Here is a 26,145-nt window from a genome sequence, read left to right as displayed (position 1 = left end):
CCAAGCAATAATTCCTATCTTCCATCATTTTGTGACTGATTTCGCTGAAAATTTCGCACTAGCTTTCCTTGTGAGACTTTAAATTCGTTAAGTTTTCCCATCTCCTTTAAAATGGTGCGCATGTTGGAATTTGCCACTCTGGTTTCATATGGGATATCACTTTCAATATATACTTTTCTATACTTTTGTTTCCTCTCTACTTTTTCGACTATGATGTTTTTGAGTTTCATTCCATTTTGACCATTGATATAACATTGTTTTTCAGACAATTGTTTGTTGGTGTTTCATTTTTATCTACTGGGAACATTTTAACAATAATATTTTTCCTTTTTCATAATCTTCTGTGTTTGTTTGTTTCGGATTCTTCACAACCGATGCATATGACTTTTCAGCGCTGTTTAGACTATTCTTCATATTATCTATTTCTGATTTTATTTCTTGCCTTACATTGCTGAATTCATTTTCTATCTTTGTATCAACAGCAATCATCAGTTTTTGTGATATCTTTTGTTCTAATCTGTATTCTAGATCGGTCATTTGTTTTGATAATGTAGAAACAGCGGACTTAAATTCTAATGAAAGACTTATTACTAGAGATTTCAGATCCAAATCATTGAGGTTATCACAGTCCGCAACATATGCATTATTAAATTGTTCTTGAGTGTTTTTCGTCTTTTTGTTTTCATGTTCGGTTGTATTTAATTCTGAATCGGAGGCTGATAAGTTTCTTTTCCTACTTTGTTTATTCTTAGTCATTTTATGTGTTTGTTCCTTATGTACAATTGCTTCTTCAATTATATCAATTTTATCTAAATAAATGTTGTTATCCCGGATTTTATTACCAGGCATCTTGTTCACTTGATCACCGGGCGTATCAACAGATATAAATTTGTTTGCACTACTCAACTGTTTATTCGCAAAATTACACAGTGAACTGTTTATATCGATTAAGTGAGAATTAGGATGTTATAATGTCAATTGTTTCATTAATATTCACTTACAAGTGTAGATATTTTCAAATTATTGTCTTCTCTCAGTTTACGTGCTACTTCTTGACATTAGGTGCGTTCGATTATTAAAAAGAAGATATGGTATAATTGCCAATGAGACAACTCTCTTCAAGAGAACAAATGACACAGAAATTAACTATAGGTCAAGGTAGCATGTTTTATGTTTCAATCAGCTAACTTTTGCGTTTGAAGACGGGTTACAACGTTGCTTTGTACGTTTTTATTTTTTTCTATTTATTATTATTTTTTTTCCAGTACACCTTTAATGTTGGAACATATTTTACAATTGTGTGCTCATTAAACCTTAATAAACTGAAAATTCGTATTGTTAAAAATCGGCAAACCAGTGATAAACCAATTTGATACAAAATCATGTTTGCGTCTGTCAATTCTTTTAATTTCAACTTCTTTTTAAAAACGAAATAAAGCACCGATGATATAACCATGATCGATATAGTTATACTTTACCAGTATGATTTGTTGTTTGTTTTTAATCCATAAAAGTGCATGGATATGAACTTACAACTTTCTGAAAATGTATGCTGTTGTTAAATTGACAACGCAGTAATGACAATCCTCTTCCTGTTAAACTATTTTCGCAATGCTATTTGTTCCTGTGTTTTCTCTTTTGATATTAAAAAAAAAGAAGAATCGTAAAAAATAGAATCAAAACAATGCACTCAAACGCTGCCAGGAAGAAAATACTTGACCGATGTTTATATATAATTTAAATGTTATAGATGGGTAAATACAGTTTTTCACCATCATTCATAAACATAAAATACCAACAGTATCATAATGGTGTTCATGGAAATCTATTGTGTTCTGATGTATCTGTCATTTTTTCTTTGCATTGATGGTAATAACTTGTTGAATATAATAATAAAGAAAAGCAATATGCATTAAATATTTTGTATATGTACTTGTTTAAAGTACAAGAATGTATATTTGTGCTTTTATTTCATATTAAAAAATTCAGTTGTAAATTAAATTACTATGATTTATTGTTTACAATATAATATTTCACATTTCTTCTGTTTATAGGTTCACCAGTGTCAGTAATATTGTTTGCACCACAACATACCCCGGAAGGTCAACCATTTCAGCTGAATTGTTCGTCAAACATTGCCCCAGTTGGGCAGTCTGCTGAATTTTTGATAAATGGGGAAACACTCACTTATGTCAGACGTCACAAAACTATGTGTTTTAACACTGCTTTAGGAACCAAATGTCGCAATGGGATGTGTCGGTGTTCCTTAGATGGTCGATCTTTCGCTATATATCACAAACTCAGCATTGTTAAAACTGCTAACGATAATTTTACATGCAAAATGACTTTTCCAAATGAGATGGTAGTTGTTTCAAACGCTGTCAGTGTTTCAATAAGAGGTATGTAATAATTCTTTTAATAGGAAATATTTACAAAGAGCTTCCATCATGAAGCTTTCATGGCCACAAAATGAAGTTCAAAGAGTTTTTATGCACCATTTATGGGCATTATGTTTTCTGGTATGTGCGTCCGTTCGTCCGTTCGTTCGTTCGTCCGTCCCGCTTCAGGTTAAAGTTTTTAGTTTAAGTTTTTGGTCAAGGTAGTTTTTGGTGAAGTTGAAGACCAATAAAATTTTAACTAAGTACACATGTTCCTTATGATATTATCCTTCTTACTGTAATGCCAAATTAGAGATTTAACCCCATTTTCACAGTCCACTGAACATAGAAAATGGTAGTGCGGATGGGACATACGTGTACTTAGAACACATTGTTGTTTTAATGTGTTATTATTTGTTTTTCTGACAGTTATGCAGTTCAAATAAGATTTCCTCTTCGATATCGTCGATACTATCTTTATATACAATATGTATCAGAAATGATCCTTTAAAGTAAAACATATATGATCTCAAATCAACATGAAATAAGGGGTATGTTGAAGGTTTCAAACTAAAAAGACTAATCAAAGATACCAGGATAATAATTTGTATAAGCCAGACGCGCTTTTTATCTACAAAAGACGCACCATTGACACTCTAATAAGACAAAGAAAAAGGCAAAGACAAAGAACAATGATGGCAAACAATTTCGATGGGTTTTTCCAAATTCAGCTAAGGTTATCTATTTCTAGTTTAGAAAATTCATAGTATTTTGAACAATTCAAAGTTTTATCAACAATTAATTTATAGATATCCTAATATCCTGTAATTCGTGTCAACAGGAAGTACTGCCTTCTGCACTGGTGATAACCTCCAGAAGGAAACAAGCAGTGAAATTGACACAGTGGTTGTAAAACACACCATAAACGATACCAGGTTTATATTTTTGTACGCCAAACGCGCACTATCCTCGTTATATTTTCCATTGTAACATTTCTTTAATATTCAATGGGTAAATATTGACTGTTTATTCAATAACTCCACCTTTATCTTATGCAGATTTTCCAACGTTGAGTATGAATAGCAGTTTCCGTTGTAAAGGGCCAGAAAGTGTTACATTAGTATGCTCTCTTGAAGGAACACCTTCAGAATTTGAATTCATAGGTTGGAAACACTCTTTTAATGGTACTTTCGTCCGCCATTTGAAAGGAATCAAAGAGGGAAAATTCTTTTTTCTTTTGTTGAATCTGTGCAGTTACCAAGATGCTGGTGAATATGTTTGCTCTTTATGGTATAAAGTACTAAATGAAACCGTTACGATACATACAAGTACGACATTAACGATTTTAGGTAATATAGCTTTAGCTTGTTCAATTTTATTTGACTGTTAAATGTCTTATATCAATTTATGACATATTATTTTATCCTTTTTTATACTAATCTGAATATCCTTACATTAAATATCCCCAATCTTGTACTAAATGTATATGTATAAAACTAAGGATATAATTATGCTACTGTATCAATACTTCAAACAATGTAAGATAGTATTGTAGGATAAATATTTATATATGACGTTATATGTACAATTGTAAGAAATTTAATTCAAAGAGACATACATTTGAAAGTAGTGAATATTTAAGTTTTCTATTACAAGTATAGCTGTTAATTCCGATTTAAAAGTATAAAAAGACATAAACTGTTGATGAAGACAACAGAGAAAGAACCAGAAGGCAACTACAAAAATGTCTAAGAAGTTTACAGTATCCAGTGTTTTCAATATAAAAATACAATACCATTATAAAAGATAGACAATTGTGGAACAGCAGCACAATAGACTTGCCCATACAAAATATTCTATCCCTGGTTATTTTAGTCTGTTATTGAAACCCAAAAAGAACATGTCATAAAGTTTGTATCGTAGAAGTTCTTACATATTGTTACATTATTGTAATATCAACATTTTTTCAGATAAAGCAGTTATAACAGAAAAATCAGCACTTCGACAAGGGTCAAATCTTGATAATGTTGTGTTTTCAGTGCTGTTTTATTCATCGTCAACAATTCAGTCCGTTGAGTGGTTTCTGGAAAACATCACAATGTCTTTCCCATCAAACGATCACAATATAAGCCAGATGTCTGTTTACATAAACATGTTTGGAAAAACAGTAGAAATGAATGGATTTAAAAGTGAGATGGTGACTAAAAATGTTAACAACCTCCAAAACAAATATGCTATTTGCATAACAAACACATATGGAAAAACGTGCGGCGAAATATCGTACAATGAAAGTATGTTGAAGTTCATTATTTTTCTTGCTGGTAAAATATATTCTACAGGCTAAACCGAGTACGGTAGTTTCTTAACATGCATTAATTTTCAACTGTTAGCGAACCATGATTTTAAATTAATGTTTTAAAGTCGATGGACGCAATGTGTTACCTAAACTGTTATTTGTTTCAAGAGTTGTTATGAAAAGTGTCAATAAACAATTGAATTCTCACAATCAAAGACAGATTGTTTAGATTAATTGTTTCAATAAATGCATCAAAGGAAAATATAAAACTTGGTAAAACTAGGAAAACAGTTACATCAAATCGTATCTTGAAGTTTTACATTGCCTTGTAGATTTCAAAGTGTCAATTAAAGCAACAGCAATTAAATGATGTTCGAATTTATAAATCGATTAACAAAACAAAAAATGTTTATTAACAAAAACTAAGGAAGTTGCATGAACGATAGCACCAAAATAAACTGTGTTATGAGCGTTAGATGTTTCAATTGAAGGTCATTAAGACAAACAAGATAGATTCCTAAATATTAGATACAGTTGTTTTGAATGAGTTCTTCTGTTTTCTGTTGGGTTTATCTTACAATCATTTGGCCATTGATAATTAATGTTTAGTTAAAAGTAATTGAACTGGTCAATCGTTTGTTCAAAAGGATAATTTCTTATAGATTATTTCATTATAATTTATATCAAATAATCAAAGCTAATAGTTGATAATGTAAAACTGCGTATTTTTGTATCGCATTAAAATGGTATGTACCTGAATCTGCACGCTAAGCCATCATAAAAAAAAACATCTTACTTGAACTTATTTTGTGTGATTATATTTTTTTCTTACAGAAATCTTTGACAAGGATAGTAGCTTGAATGTCTTTTGGATAATGTTAGGAGTTGTTATTGTTGTACCTGTATCGGGACTGATAACAGTGACGGCTATTCTATTTATAAAAAGGAAGAAACAAACTGAAAGGTGTAGGTGTCGTTTTAGAAAACGTATAATATATCAGATTATTGCATATCATATAACATGTTAAAAAATGAAATGTTTGTATCCTATATTTTGATTATACATTTGTTTTTGTAAATTGTATTAAATTAGGGAAATATTAAGGTTATGACACTGACAAAAACATTTGGTGCATGACACACTTGTACTTGTTTTAGAAATAAACAAAAATAATCAAGGTACATGCATACATGTAATGTGAATAATGTTTTTTGTTTATCTATTTGTAGTAATTTATAGAATAGTAAGTTCTAATGGAAACACTGTCATATCAGGAAACGAGAATCAGTAAGTTTGAAAAGGAAACATTTTAACATACTTATATTTTAAATTGTTCGTAAAATATTGTTTAAAGATAAGCAACTGAACATTTTACTTGGTATTTTTTCATTGGTTGTAGTTGCAAACATACCCATGGTAAGTAAAAGACAGAGACTTTTAAATGATTGCAACAAAATAAGAACCAATATACCATAAATACCAAAATACTTATTTCGAAAGGTCTTTTAACTTTGTCAATGTCGTTCTGGTTCGATTTATTAGAATTTATTGACAGAAACTCAAAATTATTGCATTGTTTAATCTTACATCGACTTACGTTCAAGTCCATTACGTCAAAATTTACCTGATTTTAACCAGTCCCTTATGTGAACATTATCTTCAATGTATTTATTCTAATCTCAAGCCCGAAAAATTTACGTGACCTGTTTATTGTTTTAGGTACATTGAACCAAATGCCGAACATGATGTCCACCCTTATGAAACTGGTAACCGACCATACAGTGAGCTTGTTCCTTACCAGACAACTAGAGTATATGAGACATCTCACGGGTACCTGGAAATACAGGCTGGTATGGATATGGATACTTCAAGACCAAGTAGTGATAATTATGAAAAAGTGGAATAAAGTCGTTTAATGTTGACGATCGTTGTTGTCCGCAACTTTGTTTTAAAAATTCTGTTATACATGTAGTGTAAGATAAGAAATACAGGCTTACTTGGGAATTTCAATCTAATGAAACACTTAGGTGCAAAAGTTAATGCAAGCAAGTTGAAATGTTAATATTCATAATGTGCACTAAGAGTTTTGTCACTTTGTACAATAAAAATAACAGATTCACTTTGAATATTTTTCAATCGATATATTATTCTAAAAGAGGGACGTAATGTACCAGAGGGACAGTCAAACGCATAGATTGAAAATAAAATGACAACGCCATGGCTAAAAATAAAAACACAAACAGACAAATAATAGTACAAACCCAGTAATAAGTCTTACTCGGTGTATCGAATACGGGGTGAAATAGAACCGGGTTGTGGTAACGACAATTGGTACACATTCATCGTCATCTGTAAATAAAGGCAAGAGTAGTATATCGCTGTTCAAACAGATATTCCATAACGTTCGATCAACTCGTGATGATGTCCGTAAAGTTTATGAACAGGTGATTTCAACTTCACAACTTGGAAGTCTTTGTTTAATAGCTACCCTGTTATCAGCAACCCTCTATCAAGCTCATAGTGATAGGGAATTCAAGCACTGGAGTATTATATTGACTAAAAAACCAGGCATTGTTAGGATGTTGCAACATAGAAATAGAACGTTTTTAATTGGAAAGCTGAACTCATCTCTTTCGTCGTAAAGTTTTGTTTTCAACCCACCCTCATTGTCAATTTCCAGATCTAATTCAAGATATTAGCAAACTCAACTGTATCTATTGTGCTCTTTATCTAAAGTTCAATGGAATTGATGAATGCAACATTGTCAAAAAGTTTTGAATATTTAGTGAAAGGAAATTATCTGTTCAGCGGAAAGTGAATTTCAATTATACTGCTTACTTCTGTTAAAAACCAGTGCTCTACGGAACAGAAAATAGTGGAAACCAGTAATAGAAATAAGACCATTAAATTATTGTTAATTCTTGAAAGATATTAGGACAAATTGAGTAGGTGAAATATATATAAAAAAATCTTCCAATTTTCTATTGCATTATTAGATTACTACCGTCCGGTAAATGTCGCTTATAGCGAGTGTCAAACTGAAACTTAGAAAGAATTCTTTTGGAAAAAGTTCAATTTTAGCCTGATCCTTTTAAGAACATGTATATACTTAAAAAGAACAGTCCAAAATCGAATACATAAGTGCTATTACTAGTACTTTTAAAAGTGTACTTGTAATTGATTTAATTTAAAAGTGTTCGGTTTTGCTTGTCAATATATTGCAATAGTTTCGTGTAAATAAAATTACTTTACATCTGCATATAATTATGTATCTGTTTAAAATATGGGTGATGACTATTGTATTATAAAATCAATATTCAGGTGATTGGGTATGTTTACAATTTAAATTACGTCTTATGATTGTCGGCCAAGGTCGTATAACATATCAACATGGAGTTGAAATTAACATTCTTATTGTTGTTTATACCAATGATTTTAGGTAAGATTAATTGAAATTAAAATCGTGTCGTTTTTAGCATGTCTAAGTCTATACGTTGACTTGTTGTTCGCCTACTGCAAACATGTAATATGCCACTGATGATTTTGTTTACATCATGCTCCTGTGATTACATCTAAGATCAATTAATTGAGGGTAGATAGAAATTAATTCTTTATTGGTTAAATCAACTTTTTCATCACATGCTGTGTTTGATTGTCAGTTGAAGTTACATAACCCATAGTATTGAAATTTTAAAAATGTATATATCTATAACTCCAAATATATACGATATATCTAAAAAAAATATATATATGCCATCCGTATCCCATTATGTATGGCATCGTGTATTGCATAAAAAAAATAACAAATAATAAATGTCATGCCTGCGAAGCGCTTCTCTGGATAAACAATCGTTGATTAAATCAACGAAGAAATATATCACCACTAACGAAAACTTTATTATAAATTATGTGCTATTCAACCATGTGGCTTATGGACTTTGACGCAATGCAGGCGAAATAGCCATACCGTCATATAAGCACGGGATTAAATTCCGCTTTAAGAATGACATATCAGGAGCCTCTGGCCTTTGTTAGTCTTGTATTATTTTAACTTTTAGTTTCTTGTGTACAATTTGGAGTTTAGTATGGTGTTCATTATCACTGAACTAGTATATATTTGTTTAGGGGCCAGCTGAAGGACGCCTCCGGGTGCGAGAATTTCTCTTTGCATTAAAGACCTGTTGGTAACCTTCTGCTGTTGTCTGCTCTATGGTCGGGTTGTTGTCTCTTTGGCACATTCCCCATTTCCATTCTCAATTTTATAACAAATCCACATGAAAAATTCCGAAGTACAAAAGCACACATTGATCTCTTTCCTATATGGCACTGATTTTATTAGTGTTAGTAGTATATTTATCTTGCTAGAATATTTTAACCGACGGTAATGGTTAAGTGGGTCATCGTCATCAAACATATGAAAAACAATTGGAACGAAAAACTAACAGCCGGAATTATTAGTGCATGAGTATTGATTAAACATCTCCAAGTTGATGCGATATTCGAGGATTGAGTTTAATATCATGCTGTCATTGACAGGGGTTGCTGCTTACAAGGCATCTTTTGAACAAAACACCCTCTTGAAAATATTTCAAATGTTTTTTGACGCCAACATGCTTATGCTTTTGATGTCCGATATGAAATAGTTATCAAAAGTACCAGGATTATAATTTCATACGCCAGACGCGCGTTTCGTCTACATAAGACTCATCAGTGACGCTCAGATCAAAATAGTTCAAAAAGCCAAATAATTACAAAGTTGAAGAGCATTGAGGACCCAAAATTCCAAAACGTTGTGCCAAATACGGCTAAGGTAATCTACTCCTGGGGTAAGAAAATCCTTAGTTTTTCGAAAAAATCAAAGTTTTGTAAACAGAAAATTTATAAAAATGACCATATAATTGATATTCATGTCAACACCGAAGTGCTGACTACTGGGCTGGTGATACCCTCGGGGACGAAACGTCCACCAGCAGTGGCATCGACCCAGTGGTGTAAATAGTTATCAAAAGTACCAGGATTATAATTTCATACGCCAGACGCGCGTTTCGTCTACATAAGACTCATCAGTGACGCTCAGATCAAAATAGTTCAAAAAGCCAAATAATTACAAAGTTGAAGAGCATTGAGGACCCAAAATTCCAAAACGTTGTGCCAAATACGGCTAAGGTAATCATGAAATATGTGTGTCATGGTTGACCCCAAGGGTATTTCCATTGGTCGAAGATCGTTTTCTTGACCGAATGTAAAATAAATACGAGCGTTTTAATGGATAACGAACTTCTTGCTATTCCTATATACCTGAGTTTTCTCCTGGTTTTAGGCAAGGTTCATGATGTTGCTAAATCAGTACGACAAGAAGCTTCTGATTAATTCTAATCAGAAAGTGATATTAACGCAGTAAATAAATACATTGGATATTATTTTTTAAGGCATTGTCTTGTATCAATTATATGAACATACCGTATTTAAATCACCCAATCATATTCAAAGTATTTGAAAAACAGGAACCGGTGACTATCCTACTGTCGATACATGTATTTTTGGCATTGCACAAGTCATGTCTTCTTTGACTGTCCATGACTTTGAAATACTGGGATGTGTTTTAATTGATTTTAGTCTCTGATGCATGATTTTTTAATATCAATTGTTTTGGCTTTTAACTAGCTGTCAGGAACTGCAAGTACTCTCAAATCGTACTTTCATGTTAATTTGACCTGTTGAACCAATTCAGAAGAGAAACAGAAATAGTTTAAAACAAACGCAGGACAATTCTAATTTCAATGCAACACGTGATCAATTACATTTACAATTACTTATTTAATGCTTACTTAAGGTAGCACAATACAAAGACTTTTTTACTTCCAATCTCTAACCTTTAAAATGCTGTTACTTCTAATGACTGCATATAAATTAATAAAAGAGGTATATACGGATAAATAAAAAAGATTAATCTTTTAAATGAATGCAATAAAATAGAGAAAGGAAATGGGGAATGTGTCAAAGCGACAACAACCCGACCATAGAGCAGACAACAGCCGAAGGCCACCAATGGGTCTTCAATGTAGCGAGAAACTCCCGCACCCGTAAGCGTCCTTCAGCTGGCCCCTTAAAAAAATATGTATACTAGTACAGTGATAATGGACGTCATACTTAACTCCGATTTATACACAAGAAACTAAAATTAAAAATCATACAACATTAAGAAAGGCCAGAGGCTCCTGAATTGGGACAGGCGCAAAATTGCGGCGGGGTTAAGCATGTTTATGAGATCTCAACCCTCCCCGTATACCTCTAGCCAATGTAGAAAAGTAAACGGATAACAATACGCACATTAAAATTCAGTTCAAAAGAAGTCCGAGTCCGATGTCAGAAGATGTAACAAAACAAAATAAATAAAATGGCCATAATACATAAATAACAACAGACTACTTGCAGTTATCTGACATGCCAGCTCCAGACTTTAATTAAACTGATTGAAAGATTATGTCTTCATCATATGAATATCAGACACATCCCTCCCGTTAGGGGTTTAGTATCATACTACCATAAAATATATGAGAAGAACATAACCCGTCATGCTAACAACTGTTTTTTAAATAAATGTGTTTAGTTCCGATGCACAGACCCTTTAAGAGAATCAATATTGAAGCCAAACTATGCAATCTTTAATGACCTGACAACAGTATCGTAACTTTATCCCTTCTTTATAAGTTTTTCTAAAGGTTTTGTAAGCTTTTGAGGTGAATACTGACATTTTTGTGCTTAGTAAAGAATATTTCCATAAAAGATTGGATGTGAAATACCTGAACGTATAAGATGTCTTGATATTGAGTTATATTTACGAATTATTTCCTTATACCGAAGATAAAATTTAATAAATGTTTTCACTAGTTTGTGATATCGAAAACCCTGGTGTAATAATTTTTCAGTAATACATAAATTTCTCTCGCTAAAATCTAATACATTGTTACATACACGAGCGAATCGTACAAGTTGAGATATATAAACACCATAATAGTTATCAAAAGTACCAGGATTATAATTGTATACGCCAGACGCGCGTTTCGTCTACATAAGACTCATCAGTGACGCTCAGATCAAAATAGTTAAAAAGCCAAACAAATACAAAGTTGAAGAGCATTACAAAAGATGTAACAAGGGAACGCCACCATCTAAAAATGGATAATTAACGATAGGAAATGAAAAATCATCTCTTTTATCATAATTTTTTGTATTAAGCTTCCCGTTAATGATATAGATATCAAGATAGAGGAAAGGGCAGACGTCATTGTTAGTATTACCTTTATTTAAAGTAAGTTCAACAGAATAAATTTCTTTAGTATACATACTGAAGTTTTGTTATGCAATCATTATTTAATCAATAATCATGCAATTAATGACAAAATCTTCATTAGTTCACTTGCATGAATTTAGCTCTGGCATCTCGATAACTACACTAGAAATTTTAAAATTACTTAATCAACACAGCAGGAGCTACAAAATTGTGTCTCAAATAATTGCTATCATATTCCATTCTCTCATAAATCTGTAATTAGTGTTATAATCCTTACCACAAAAAAGTAGAGATTGTTTGATTAGGTATAAAATTTGATCTTTACATTCTATCCAAAATCTGAAACACTTTTTTGTAGATAATGGCTCTAGCAACAACATATTATAAAATCATCCCTCTCAGGGTATCAATAAAGAAGCTAATTTCAATTGGAAGTGGAAATTTCTTGTAAAATTTTGTAGACACAATTGAAACTATAATTGATTACTTAACAGCTTGTATAATACTAACATTGCATTAATTTAAACGAGTTAACTATTAGCTATCCATGAATACCACTTTTATAAATTTTCAAGCATTATAAAGAAAGTTACAGCATTTTAAAACTGGGGAATTGGAGGTATAAAATCTTTGTATTGTGCTACATTAAATGAATTCATCAAGAATTGTGTACACCAGACGTTTGTTCCATCTACAACAAACTCGCCAATGACGATCGATTCCAAAAAGTGAAATAGGTCGAATTGCGAACGTAGTTGAAGAGCTTGAGGACCAAAAATACCAAAAGTTATTGCCATATACAGCTGAGGTTACTAGTAATCTATTCATAGGGTTTTTAAATCTTAGTATTTCCAACAATTCTTTGTTTTAAAACAGTTGATTTATGATTTTGACAATATCAAAAAAAAAATAGATGTGTTTACAAGTCTTATAATTTTGTACCCCAGTCGTGCGTTTCGGCTACAAAAGAATCAATTTGTAATGACCGAATAAAACTGCTCGTCTGATAACTGTTCTGTTTATGGCAAATCTCTTAAAAAAACAAATCGCACACACATGCTAAAAATTAAAAAGTCGACATATATGACAAACAGGATAATCTCAACTTTTCAATTATGACAACTTCCTATCTTTATATATATGACAAAGGGGATGATTTCAACTTTTCAATTTTTATATATGACAAACTCCAAATATGTCATCTACCCATTGTCAGCAGTAATATACCCTTTAATCCATCGTATGGCGTTAATATCTTTATCATCACATAGGTTAGTTTTGTATATGTTCATACTATACAGACTTTATTTACAGGGTGACCTCCTGTCATAACAACTATTCAAATCGAGTTTTGAGGAAAATCGACTGAAATTGACACAACCTGAGTCTCACGGTCACAATCACAACTTAGTTGACCGATACAAATTATTTTTGTCTCAACTCTCTTAGCGACATTGGTATATACTTCTTCGGAGTCTATCTGTGTCAAAAATGACCAACAACAATTAGCAAACTAAGAAGCAGGCCGTCTAGTTTCAGAAGTTCAAGTTGAAAAAGAGTTGAAAGAACTCACTGATCTGTGCGTTATTAATTAACATGGCATCATCAATTATTCTGAAATAACTTTGCAAGATGCTTTTTCTGTCTGTTTTTTTAAAGAACGTTAACGTAACCCAATAACAAGCTCAAGTCAGTCAGTAGGGATGCACAATTAGTGCCCGTTGGTAAACCGAATGTCTGTTGAAATGGTAATCCCCTAAAATCTACAAATATGTAATCGATCGAAAAGTTCAGCATTGTTATAACACCATCTTTGGTGTAAAAGTTATTGAAATCGGTGTTATTCTGAAGTTTTCCTAAAAGATCTCCTTAATTTTTAGCACAGTTAGAGATGGTTGTTCACCTTCTTTTCTAAAGATGACAATTGGAAGATCAAGATGAACGACTACTGCTTCATAAAATTTTATTTTTATTGATGTAAAACTTGTCCAAACGTTATGTTTCTATTATTGTAGGTTCTACCTTTAGCAAGATACATGTGTGCCTGAAAGGAGCACTTATTAACAACACGTTAATTATTTCATGTTATGTTTCGGAGCTAACATTTGATGTTGAAATAACTGATCCATCAGACAAATTGATAGCAAAATGTTTTGGACCAGTCAGGACAGACATCAAGGGGATTTGCACAAACAAGAAAACGTCCCAAGATTTATCCACCAATATAACGACTTTAACTGTCGATAAAACAGAGCAAAATAACATAATCGGTACATGGAAATGCAGCCATGGCACGAATCGTGATTTCGATTTACTTGACGTCCACGATAATTGCGATGTCACTACATATACTAAATCAGCAGGTATGAATGGTTCGCTATGTGTTTGACGCTATGTGGTATCTTAAAAGCTTTATTGGCCCTTTGTGTGATATTTCAAACGTTATTTCAAAGGTTTTCAACTGTTGTCTGTTTTGTTTTTTTACTTTTTTTTACCATAGTCGTCATCAATTATTTTAATACACAAGGTGTACTTATCCCAAAAATAGATGTTTTTTGAATGATGGTTTAAAGATTGATAACTAACTTTTCATTTTGTATATTACAAAAGAAAACAACAAGCAAACAAAACAGAAAATACGCAAATAAATACAAATAATAAACATAATAAAATAATTCCTAAATTTTTGTAGATACAGGTTGCACCACATTTATAGGCATTGCAGTTTCGTCAGCAATTGTATCAATTGTTACTGTCATCACTTTTATTGGTTAGAAACTGAAATGGCACACTTATATGGGAACAAAATGGAGAGGTAAGGGAGAACGTTATCAAAATGTCTTTATTGTGTTTACTATGCAATTGAAGTTTGTTATGTAGGAAGTCTATACGAACTTTTGTGTTCAAATACTCTCGTCGAATATTTAAAGGTCAATATCAGACAGCAGCGAGGGTAAAGGCGAAATATGCTATAGATACTTTCAACCTCATAGGTCAAAAACCAAAATGATAATGTCATGGAAAAAACGCAAAAAGAACCAAAACACAAAACACAGCAAAGAAAACTAAATACTGAGTAACACCAACCCCATCAATCGTGGAGATTTCATGTGCTACAGAATGGTAAGCAGATCATTGAAGGTTGAAATATTAGAATCAAGACTAGACGTTAAAGGGTCATTAGTTATGAGACATTACCAAATATGATTTTTTTTGTCCAATCATCAATGAAAGTGGAAAGGTGACATAATTATTCGGGTTTAGCATCCAGTTGGGTTCAGTTTTGTCAAAATAAGCTAAAACATATCGATGATGAATATTTCGCTTGCAAGTGAATAATTCGACATTACTAAATCCGTTATTGAAAGAAATAGAATGTCAAAATTGAAAGCTAAACAAGTGTAAACTGTTTGATTGACTTATTCGATCCACAAAAACTCATTCATATATAAGTAAAAACTATGATTAACATATATTTTAACATATAAAATGAAATCGGGTTATATGACCATATCGGAGGTCATCTCGATAGTTAAATAGATTGCGTCTAGACTAAAACACACAAGAAATGCTGATACATTGTATCGTGTGTATGCGTGGAATATTGTTTATTTTATACTTTTCATAATTTAGATATACGTTTAAGTAAAAAGAAACATCCGGTTTCAACCAACAATGTCTTCTTTAAATGTCATGTAACAAGTCAGGAGTACGACAGTTGTTATCAAATAGTTCGTTTCTATGTATGTGGGGTTCTTGTTGCTCAGTCTTTAGTTTTCTATGGTGTTCCATGTGTACTATTATTTGACTGTTTGCCTTCTTCATTTTTAGCCATGGCGGTGTAAGTTTATTTTCGATTTATGAGTTTGACTGTTCCTTTAGTATCTTTCGCCCCTCTTTTGGCATTTGTTTTTGTTGCACTTTAGTGTTTTTGTTGTTACGTTGTTTTCCTGTTGTAGTTGATGTGTTTCCCTCGATTTCTGTTGGTAACCCGAATTCTTTTCTCTCAAACGATTTATGACTTTTGAGCAGCGGTATACTACTGTTGCCTTTATTTAGTATGTTATAAATCAAATATGAGGATTTGAGCATGAATTTGACAGCTAAATTTCAATCAAATTTATTACTGGTACATCAGAAGTGATAATATGTTCAAGCATGTGTAGACAAGTGACAAATTTAATTGAATACGATAAAGGATTCAATACTTATTTGCATTACAGTCAAATGTTGATTACTCTTATTTTAAGGGTTTCATTCTTTTAATGGCTTTATCTTCTGATGTGGTAGTAGTTTTTCGTTTATTTTCGGAAGAACGGTGTATTATGTTGCTTAGAACGGGAATAAGATGGTAAACTTTAACCTTTTTTTCTTCTTTTTTTTATGATTTTGGACTACTAAATCCAACTGCCAGTTTACTGCGAGAATTCGCATTAGAACCGGTTGAAGCAGTCGTTAGGGATTATAGATTAAATCTTCGATGTCTAGACTTTGTGATTAGTCTTATGATTTTCAAATTAATGTATCGAGTTTTTGTAATCTATAAAGATTAGATAAAGTTAAAGAACAACACCACACAACATTTTATAGAAGACTTTTTTCTTCTTTTTTGTTGTTTTTCAGATTGCTTTAAAAAGAGATCTCAAAGAAATGATGATGGAGACCACTTACTCCAAGGTGTGTAAGTTCGAATGTAGTAGACCGATTTATTTATGAAAGTTGTTTTAGTTCTATGTGTTAATGCACTCAGAAGGACATCAATAAGTTTTAATACTTTAATAACTATTAGCACATGTTACACAATTCACCATTAACAGGAAGAGGATAACTTCAACAGGAAACCAGTTAGTGTTCAAACATAATATTGAGTTATCTCTCTTTATATAGTCCAAATGACATAAGATTAACATTCCCTCTACTTTCTTTTGTTTTATACAATTACAAGGTCTTCACAGGGTTTAGACTACCCTCAGATCTTAGGGGATTATTCTGCCCCGTTAGAAAACATAAAAGTTGCTAAATTAAAATTATAAGATCGTCACAGGGTTTAGACTACCCTCAGATCTAGGGGATTATTCTGCCTCATGTGACAAACATCAAATGATAAAATGTTATGAGTTATTTCACAATTTTAAACAAAGTCCTTCAACATTTTTCCTGTTTGAATAACTTGCAAAAGTTCATAAGATGAAACTCCAAACTTTGTCATGCAGTTTGCTAATTGTTCGTCTCCTGGACACCATTTAATATTATCTACTTCTTTTGATGCCAATGATTCAGCTATTGCTGCAATGTCAATTCTTAAACGCTTGTCATCTACAAGATTAGTCGAATAAACAGCTTCAACTACATTTTTAATGTCAATGTAAGCTTCAATTGGTTTAGTCTTATGTTTTAATCCTGAAATGTCTTCAATTATTCGACGGTGATAAAAACTAGACTCTAACTCATCTTGTAAGCTTAAGGCTTCTGCTGCAATTGTTGATCTTACTACACGTTTGATTTTGTTTGCTTGCCAACTTATCGGACAGCTATTACTGTCATTATCAACTATCCAAATTACATGAGACTCTGTACTTCCAGTTCTATTACTAATATTTCCCAGAGAGGCGTCTGTTAAAACGATAATTTTCCATTCTTTTATATCTTTATTCATTTTTGGAAATGAAATCATTGATTTAATTTCCTTAAGTCTATTACTTGCTTTGATTGCTCTTATCAAATGTGCCACTGTCCCTTCTTTAAGTTTAGTACTCATGTCTATCATTTCAAAAGCCATATCAGGTCTTGAAACTTGAACAGCCCAATTTATTTGGCCAATTAACTTCCTGTACAAGGTTTGCTCACTTGTATTAAGTACATCCTGTTTCATAGCAGCTCTTGATGGTTCTATAGTTGTATTATCTATTTTCTCCATATATGCAGAATGATCCAGAATTATGCCTTTTTTGTCCTGATGAATTTGAAATTCTACATATGAAAATGTTTTCTCTTTAATTTTTCCAGCAACAAATCTTGTCCGCAGTTTTCTCATAACTTCCTCAAAATTTTCATCCCCAGAATGAAGAAAGTCATCTACATGACAACAAATTATTTCACTTAAACGTTGGTCAGTATGTTTGACAAACACTGCAGGGTCAAGATTACATTGTTTACATCCCAAACTTAAAAGCTCTTCCCTTACACTTAAATAGAATTGTCTAGCTCCATCTTTAAGTCCATACAAACAATGCTTTAATCTCCATATTTTTCCTTTCTCAGAATTGCTTTCTTTTGGGGGCTTCAGAAAAACATCTCTATCTAATAACTTCCCTTGAAGAAAAGCTCACTTTATATCCGTTGTTTTAACGATCCAATTCATGCTAGCAGTAATTGAAAGGAATATTTTAATCATTCCTTTTCCTACTGTTGGACTGTCTCTTTGCATAGAAAATTCTTCTTCGAAACCTCGCACAACAAGTCTTGCTTTTGTTTGATTATCTTTCGTTGTAATAACCCATCTTGTAGAAAGAACATTCTGACCTATGTCATCACATTCTTCATAAGTGTCAAAATTATGGAGTTTTGAAAGTTCTGTTTGTTTAGCAATTTCCTCATCATTGGGGTTCGTGTTGTTTATTCTTTAGTTTTCTATGTTGTGTCGTGTGTACTATTGTTTTTCTGTTTGTCTTTTTTATTTTTGGCCATGGCGTTGTCAGTTTGTTTTAGATTTATGGGTTTGACTGTCCCTTTGGTATCTTTCGTCCCTCTTTTAAAAAGAAACTCTGTCATATTTACACCAATTTCATTCTCATCACTGTCACCTGTGACCTTTTCCCACTCAACTTTATCTAAATCTACACTTTTTTTATCTTCATCAACATCATCTTGAACATTATACCAATGTTTATTTTTCCCAGTTGTTTTTCCTGCTTTACTTAGTACAGTAGCTTTAGTCCATGTGTTCGAATTAGGCAGTTTGTACTGAATTTTGTCATTTTCTTTTAGATTAGGGATTATTTTAGCCTGAATGTTCTCTATCTGAGGAATTGTTTCTTTTGATGTTGATAATAATTTCTTTACGGGAAACTTCATTATTTTTATTGGTATATCTAGTTTCATGAATGCCTGTTTCATTTGTATCAGGTGTTTCAATATTGTCATTTCGTTCTCGAAAATTAATATCTTTAGTTTTAGTTAATCTGTTTGGTGAAATCCTCACAAATACTCCTCCATGTCGAACAAAATTTACTTTTCCATCCTGGAAAACTACTTTTCCCGGTCCTAGCCAGCGATCTTTTCCCTCTCGCTTATAAAAAAAACGCTGTCACCGTGATTAAATATCTGCTCTGATGCTCTTATTTTGCCACGTAGTGCTCGTCTAATGCGTTCATCAGATTCTGATTGAATGTAAGCTTTTCGAGAATCATGTAAAATATTCAAATGTTTTGCAAATTTTTCACTTGAAGTTCTTCCTTCTAAAGCGGGCAAAGTGTCTTTCAAAATGTTCGGAAGGTTAGGATTAAGTCCAAATACAAGTTGATGACTACTGAAACCATTCCACATCTGTAAAGAATTTCTTGCCATATTTGCCCAACAAAGAAGCCTCTGATTATTCACCTGTCTATAATCTGCTTCTAGCTTCATAAGCATAGTATCAGTAATTGCATGGACTCTCTCACATAGTCCATTTTGGAAAGGACTTTCACCAGCTGTGGTATAAACTTTAACATTTAGTATTGATGCAACCTCTCTCATTTCATCTGAGCTGAAGTCACCGCCATTATCTGTTAATATAGTTCCCATAACACCAAATATTCCGATCCAATTAGTCATCATTTTCTCAATAACACCTGTTGTCTTTTTCTTATCAATAAAAACAGATACAGTGTACAGTGACCACATGTCGATCATTTGCAAAATCCACCGTCCATTCCATTGTTTTAGGTCCATTGCCACTTTTTCATTAAATTGAGATGCCATAGGTAGGGACACTACTGGTCTTGGTGGGGTTTTTGCATATCGCTTACAAATTTCACATTGTTCCTCTATAGTCAATAATTCTTGTTCATATTCCTCTTTCCATACCCCAGCATCTTTCAAAAGGGCAATTAAACGCTTCATTGGTGGGTGTGCAAATTGTCTGTGCAACTTCAGTAAGGTTGCATATCTCTTTTTCGAGTCTAACTCTTCAAGTCTCACAGCACATACATCTGCGACTGGAATTTCTTCAGTTTTATCTATTGGAATGCAGTAGTGGCCTGATGAAGTTAAATTCAATGCTATATGTTGACCAAATATCTCTGCAGTATCATTTTGCAGGTTCATTTTCACACCTGCCTTTTTCATAGCTGTTCGAGACAATAAAAGTGGTATGTCCGAATCTACAACATCAGTTCTTATTGTGACATCTTTACCTGCGATAACTGTTGGCAGACTATACTCTCCAATTGATTTTAACCGTGTTCCACCTCCAAATTTAAATACCTTGTTGCCATCCTCCTTAAAAATCTTCGCTTTATCTGTTTCATTTAAAGAGTCAACATAACTTCTCATCCATAATTGTCCACAACCCGTGCGACTACATGCACTATCAAGAACAGCACAGTTTCGTGATTTATACTCTTCTTTACTGTAGAGTTGCCTCCTTTTGTCCAATTTGTTTTTCCACCCCGTTGACTTTTATTAAATCCTCTATAAAAATTGCCTCTACCTCTTGAAAAATCCCCCTTTACAATATGTTGAAATGGTTTTTGTTTATTTCTAGAATACCCTGTTGCCATAAGGGCTTCTTCATTCTCAGCCAAAAAAGCAGGTTCAAGTTAAATGCTACTTATTGAGGCAGAAATTTTGTCCGAATCACACATTTCACCCTTAAATTTCTTTAGAGATCTCTTTGCTTCATCATACAATGTTGGTTTGTTTTCATAATTCATGCCTGTAAGGACTAACATGTTTTCTTCTTTTGTAATTTTTGCTCTTCTCAGTAATTTAAATGTCAATATTTCAGAGGGCAACTTCATGTTTTTCTTTTCGATTTTTCGATATTTAGCATCAAATGTTTCTACATAATTGAATTGATTAATTAGGACCCCTTTGAAAATCTTCAAAATCTGCGAATTTTGCAAGACTGTCAGCTAAATCATCTTTTGCAATATGCTTGTCCATAAAAGTAATTAGTGTGGTCAAACCTGTGTCTTCCTTTAAATCATCTAAACTTATCTGATCAAACACTTTTTCTCTTATTTTTGATTCATCATCTTCAGGTAGGGATAAGGCAATTACAACACCCTGTTTTTTCTTATCGAAATCAGTTATTTCTTTCCAGGCCAAAAGTTCTTGCTTGTAAAGTTCGTATGATTTCAGTTTTGCATTGTAATTGGGAGGGGGGTATTTTTGTTGACATTTTGTCCACCTTTAAATTTTCTCTCCACTTTAAACTCTTTTATTATACACTCTGATGTCTTTTCTTTTCAACCACGCTCTGCTACCATTTGTTAATGCACTCAGAAGGACATCAATAAGTTTTAATACTTTAATAACTATTAGCACATGTTACACAATTCACCATTAACAGGAAGAGGAGGAGAAAACCAGTTAGTGTTCAAACATAATATAGAGTTATCTCTCTTTATATAGTCCAAATGACATTAGATTAACACTATGATTTCCACACCAAGTACCAAAAGGTTGGAGATCCGATTATGTTTTTTTTAGAACTTTTAGAATAAGCTGTAGTAATCTTCTGTTCATTTAAACGATCATTATGATATGAAAAAGAATTGCATATGATGTCATCTAAAATAATGGACTCATAAGAACAACGTTGATTGTATGAACAGAAGGGGATGTGCAATATACGCCATTGAAAAGTTATTCAGAATCACACAACATGTCAGAATAACGTCATAATCAATAATCACGTTTTTCTGTCAAATATAAATATCTAGATAAAATATTTATAATTTAATTGGCAAGTAAGTTTAGTTCAAATTATTTCAAAAGACATTATATTGACCTCATATACTACATATTTTTGTGTTATTGGCTAACGTTGTATCATCGATTAGAATGATTAGGCATTAGACTTAAACGCTAAATTTTAAATTATGTGCCCGTGTAGAAATGTATTTATGTGTGGGGCCACCATTTGATATTCTTGAGGAGGGGAAAATATTTTACAGATAGAGTATTCCTGTTCATTTATCGCTGTGCATGCTTTCTACCCATTTTATACTTTAAACATGACCATTTGTCTTGCATTTTGTGATGCAGAATACTCATTTTTTTGTCTTTTGCAAATGTTACTATCACTAATGCGGTCGTTTTTATAAATTTCCTGTTTACAAAACTTTGAATTTACCGAAAAACTAAGGATTTTCTTATCCCAAGCAAAGATTACCTTAGCCGTATTTGGCAACCCTTTTTGGAATTTTGGATTGTCAATAATTTGGATCCTCAGTGCTCTTCAACTTTGTAATTGTTTGGGTTTATAAATATTTTGATATGAGCGTCACTGATGAGTCTTATGTAGACGAAACGCGCGTCTGGCGTACTATATTATAATCCTGGTACCTTTGATAACTATTTACTGATAAACTTAGCTATTACCAAGCCAGAATTATCATCTTTAAAATCCTCCTCCGTCTCTAACCTCTTTAAAAATCATATGATTGTCCCATTATATATTGGATCGCGTATTGTATCTTGTGTAAATCTTATATATTGATGTTTGATAAACTTCCCCAGTTTATATATATTTGAGGCTTGACGTTATTAACCCATCAATAAATCATTCTGAGATTGAGTTTGACAGTTTTCTTATTTCATTGAACTTTTTTTATTTAGTTAATCTATCGTATGAAATAACTGTGAAGTATAATAGAATGAACGTAAAAAAGAGGCGGAATATATCTAAGGAGCATAATATTCCATCATCATATAAAGCTCTCTAGATTTGCCTTACGTTACAAGATAACACTACGGCTATTGAAGTTATATTTTGTATAGCGGTGGTCTGTTGGACATGAGGTTAAACAATCAATACTAATGTATTAAAGGTATGAATACACATCCGGTGGGTACAAATATTTGTCAGCATAAAAATCTTATTTAAACACTGTTGGGTTTCATTTTCAGACTTACAAAATCTTTGTACAATTCAGATTCTAATGAAGAAACCCTGAACCAGAAGAGCTGTGGCTGTAAAACGTGTGATCAGATTACAGCCTTTTCATTTTGTTTCGAGTGTTCAGAATTTTATTGCGAATCATGTTGCGAACACCATATCAAGGAACCAACGTCTCATACCATTTTTCAAGTAAAACACATCGAGACAGGCAGTCAAAATGTTAAGTGTATGAAATGCAGAACTGGTATTCCTGTTAAAGTTTGTTTTCAGTGCAAAAGACTACTGTGTACACAATGTTTATGTGACCATGTACATAAACCTTTATTGATAGATAATGAAACTATAAATAAAAAAGATTGCGAACACTGCATTGTTAAAATAGATGAGGATATAGAGCGGAGTTTTACAATACCGATACCAGTAGACAAGTTACATGTTCCAACAAGGATTTGTGGTTTTGTCATCCTAGATGAAGATAGAATAGTGATAGCTGATTACAGTAATAGAGTATTAAGAGTATTGTCAGTGGTAAAAACCGGAAAGACCTTTGCACCGATCATATTAGCTGGTGAACCAAGAGGAATAGCTAGGATGTTTGATAGTAGGTTTGCTGTCACATTTCCACATGATCGGAAAATTCAAATTTTCGATGTCAAATCTGAAGACCCCTCGAGTTCAATGAAAGACAAACTTGATATGCATTCTTATGGAAAACCTTTCAGTATCACTTATAATCAAGACACATTTGCAGTAGAAATAGATGAACGCGAAGATGGCTACATACTAATCATAACGATAGACGGTGTCTGCCTTCATAAAATACATGAAGCTAAACAATATGCCTATTTTACTGGACATACTATTAGACTTGCGTTGGACAAAGCAAACAAGCGTTTATTCATTTCTGCAATGAGTAAAAGGGCAGTCACGTGTATAGATTTTAAGGGAGAGAAAAAATGGTCTGAACAGTTTACAAGTCCGAGAGGTTTATTCTTTCTTCCAGATCTTGACAAATTGATACTTGCAAGTAAACGGCGGAATGCTATTTATCAACTAAACACTCTCAATGGAAACAGTAGGATTTTAGCTTCATGTGGTGACATCATATCACCTCGATATATTGCTTTTGATAAAAGAACGAAACTTCTGTGTGTACAAACATATGGTGATGATGATGAAGATAGGATTGTTGTGATGAAATATAAGTAAACAATGTGTTTGCAATGGATAGAATTTTAAAATATGATCACAATGTATTTTTGTTAACGTTGCATTTCTTGTCGATGTTCGGTGGATTTCTCGGGGTTATGCGGCTTTCTAAAACAATATAAACAGGCTGCCATGAAATAGCCAAAAGTGCTTACTGTGGAATTAATCATTGTTTACGTTATTGTCTCCAATCATACATTGCTGGTAGATTGGCTTTTTCTAAATTAAGTTCTATTTTGACATTGTCTTACATGAGATGTTATCATTAACGATACCATCATAAAGAAATATTCGACACGACATGATGTTTGGTATACAGCTCTAAAATACTAATGTTTTGGATATTTTACTGCAAAATGTAGTTTTTATACGAACGCAAATTTTTTGGGGGATCGTATGGTCCGAGTACACAGTTATTTCGTAGTGCATTTCTTTTAGACAATAAATGGAAATAAAAAAAATCCCACCTGCGCTTTCTCCATAATATGTTTACAGTGTGTTGTACTACTTTTGGGACAAGTTATATCAAAATTATAGAAAACTTCATCAGCTCTAACTCAAAATATGGACAATATTATGTGAAGGGGGTCTTGAAATCTTTTGACAGCTTCCGAAATGCTAATTTTTGACCTTTTTCAACTGGACCAAATCACTACTTTACATTATAATTCATGAATCAAATTTTTTTACAGTGTAGTTTTATCCCCCTTCTTGCTACTTGAGGCATAAAACATGAATAAATAAATTTGGAAGGCGTTTTAAAAAAATGACAAGTAACACACTGTCCACACTAGGGACTATATTCGTGAACAACGAAAATCAAGGGACGATAACTGTGTACTCGGACCGTATAATGGTATTATATCGTCTGCGTCGTCGTCCAAAGACACATTTGGTTTCCGGACAATAACTTTAGTTTAATTGAATGGATCTCTGTGATTTCTTTAAGACGGTTCAATACGACAAAAGGAAGGTTGCGATTGATTTTGGGGATGACGGTCCCAACTATTCAGGAAATAGGGTCAAAAAGGGGTCAAAAGGAAGCATTTTTCTCATTTCAGGATAATAACTTGTGTATAAGTACTTTGATTGCTCTGAAATCATACCAAAATGTTTAATACAAAAGGTTGAATTGTTGTGACTAATTCGGGGTTATGGGGCCAACAGTTAGGAATTAAGGACCAAAAAGCGGTCAAAATAAGCATTTTTGTAGTTTCTGAACAAATACTTGTGTGTTAGTGTATGAATCTCTCGCACATTGTACCACAAGGTTCCATATCATAAAGGGAAGTCTGGGATTGAATTTTGGGGTAATTGCCCCAAACATGCATGAATAAGGGCCAAAAAGAAGCATTTTTCTAGGTACCAGACAATATCTGGTGTGTAAGTAAATGGATCTCTTTCAAATTGTACTACAAGGTTCCATACTACGAAGGCTTGAATTAAGTTTGGGGTAATTGCTTCAAAGAGGGATTCAAAAAGTTGGGAGGGATTTTTTTCCAATTTTTTTAAGGGGTTTATATTTTTTTTTCAAAACTTTTCAAAGAAGAAAGAAAAAACCTTCAATTGCACAGTATTGCGTAATAGATTTGAAAGATCTTTGACCAGAAACCTATATTATGTCAAAAATTTGATCACATTCCAAATTCAGACAACATCAAGCTCGAATATTGTGTCAAAATTTGCCCCAACTGTTCAGGGTTCGACCTCTGCGGTCCTATCAGGCTGCGCTCAGCGAAGCAATTTATTGAATATCAGAAGATATGATGTATTCGTTATTGCGATAGTATACGTATAAAGATTTACACAGTGAATAACACTGGTGGTACTGCCTTTAAAAGTGTTGCTTATTAAGTT

General features: G+C 32.7%; 2 protein-coding genes across 2 annotated transcripts; both read left to right on the top strand.

The window, feature by feature from the left end:
- The first annotated feature begins 1,751 nt into the window (after positions 1-1,751).
- On the top strand, positions 1,752-6,794 carry LOC139512550 (uncharacterized). Its single transcript, XM_071300237.1, has 7 exons — positions 1,752-1,869; positions 2,055-2,399; positions 3,437-3,727; positions 4,349-4,669; positions 5,509-5,640; positions 5,905-5,962; positions 6,395-6,794. Exons 1-7 carry the CDS (start codon positions 1,809-1,811, stop codon positions 6,579-6,581), a joined length of 1,395 nt encoding a protein of 464 aa, XP_071156338.1. The 5' UTR covers positions 1,752-1,808; the 3' UTR covers positions 6,582-6,794.
- Positions 6,795-8,019: 1,225 nt separating this feature from the next.
- On the top strand, positions 8,020-24,588 carry LOC139512549 (uncharacterized). Its single transcript, XM_071300236.1, has 5 exons — positions 8,020-8,114; positions 13,985-14,332; positions 14,662-14,784; positions 16,593-16,646; positions 23,114-24,588. The coding sequence occupies exons 3-5, from the start codon at positions 14,766-14,768 to the stop codon at positions 24,286-24,288; spliced, it is 1,248 nt and encodes a 415-aa protein (XP_071156337.1). The 5' UTR covers positions 8,020-8,114; positions 13,985-14,332; positions 14,662-14,765; the 3' UTR covers positions 24,289-24,588.
- The last annotated feature ends 1,557 nt before the right edge of the window (positions 24,589-26,145 follow it).

The sequence above is a fragment of the Mytilus edulis genome, chromosome 2 (assembly GCF_963676685.1).
Source record: "Mytilus edulis chromosome 2, xbMytEdul2.2, whole genome shotgun sequence".
Classification (NCBI taxonomy): Eukaryota; Metazoa; Mollusca; class Bivalvia; order Mytilida; family Mytilidae; genus Mytilus; species Mytilus edulis.
Note: the sequence above shows the minus strand (reverse complement) of the source record. Positions and strands in the feature narration are given on the sequence as shown.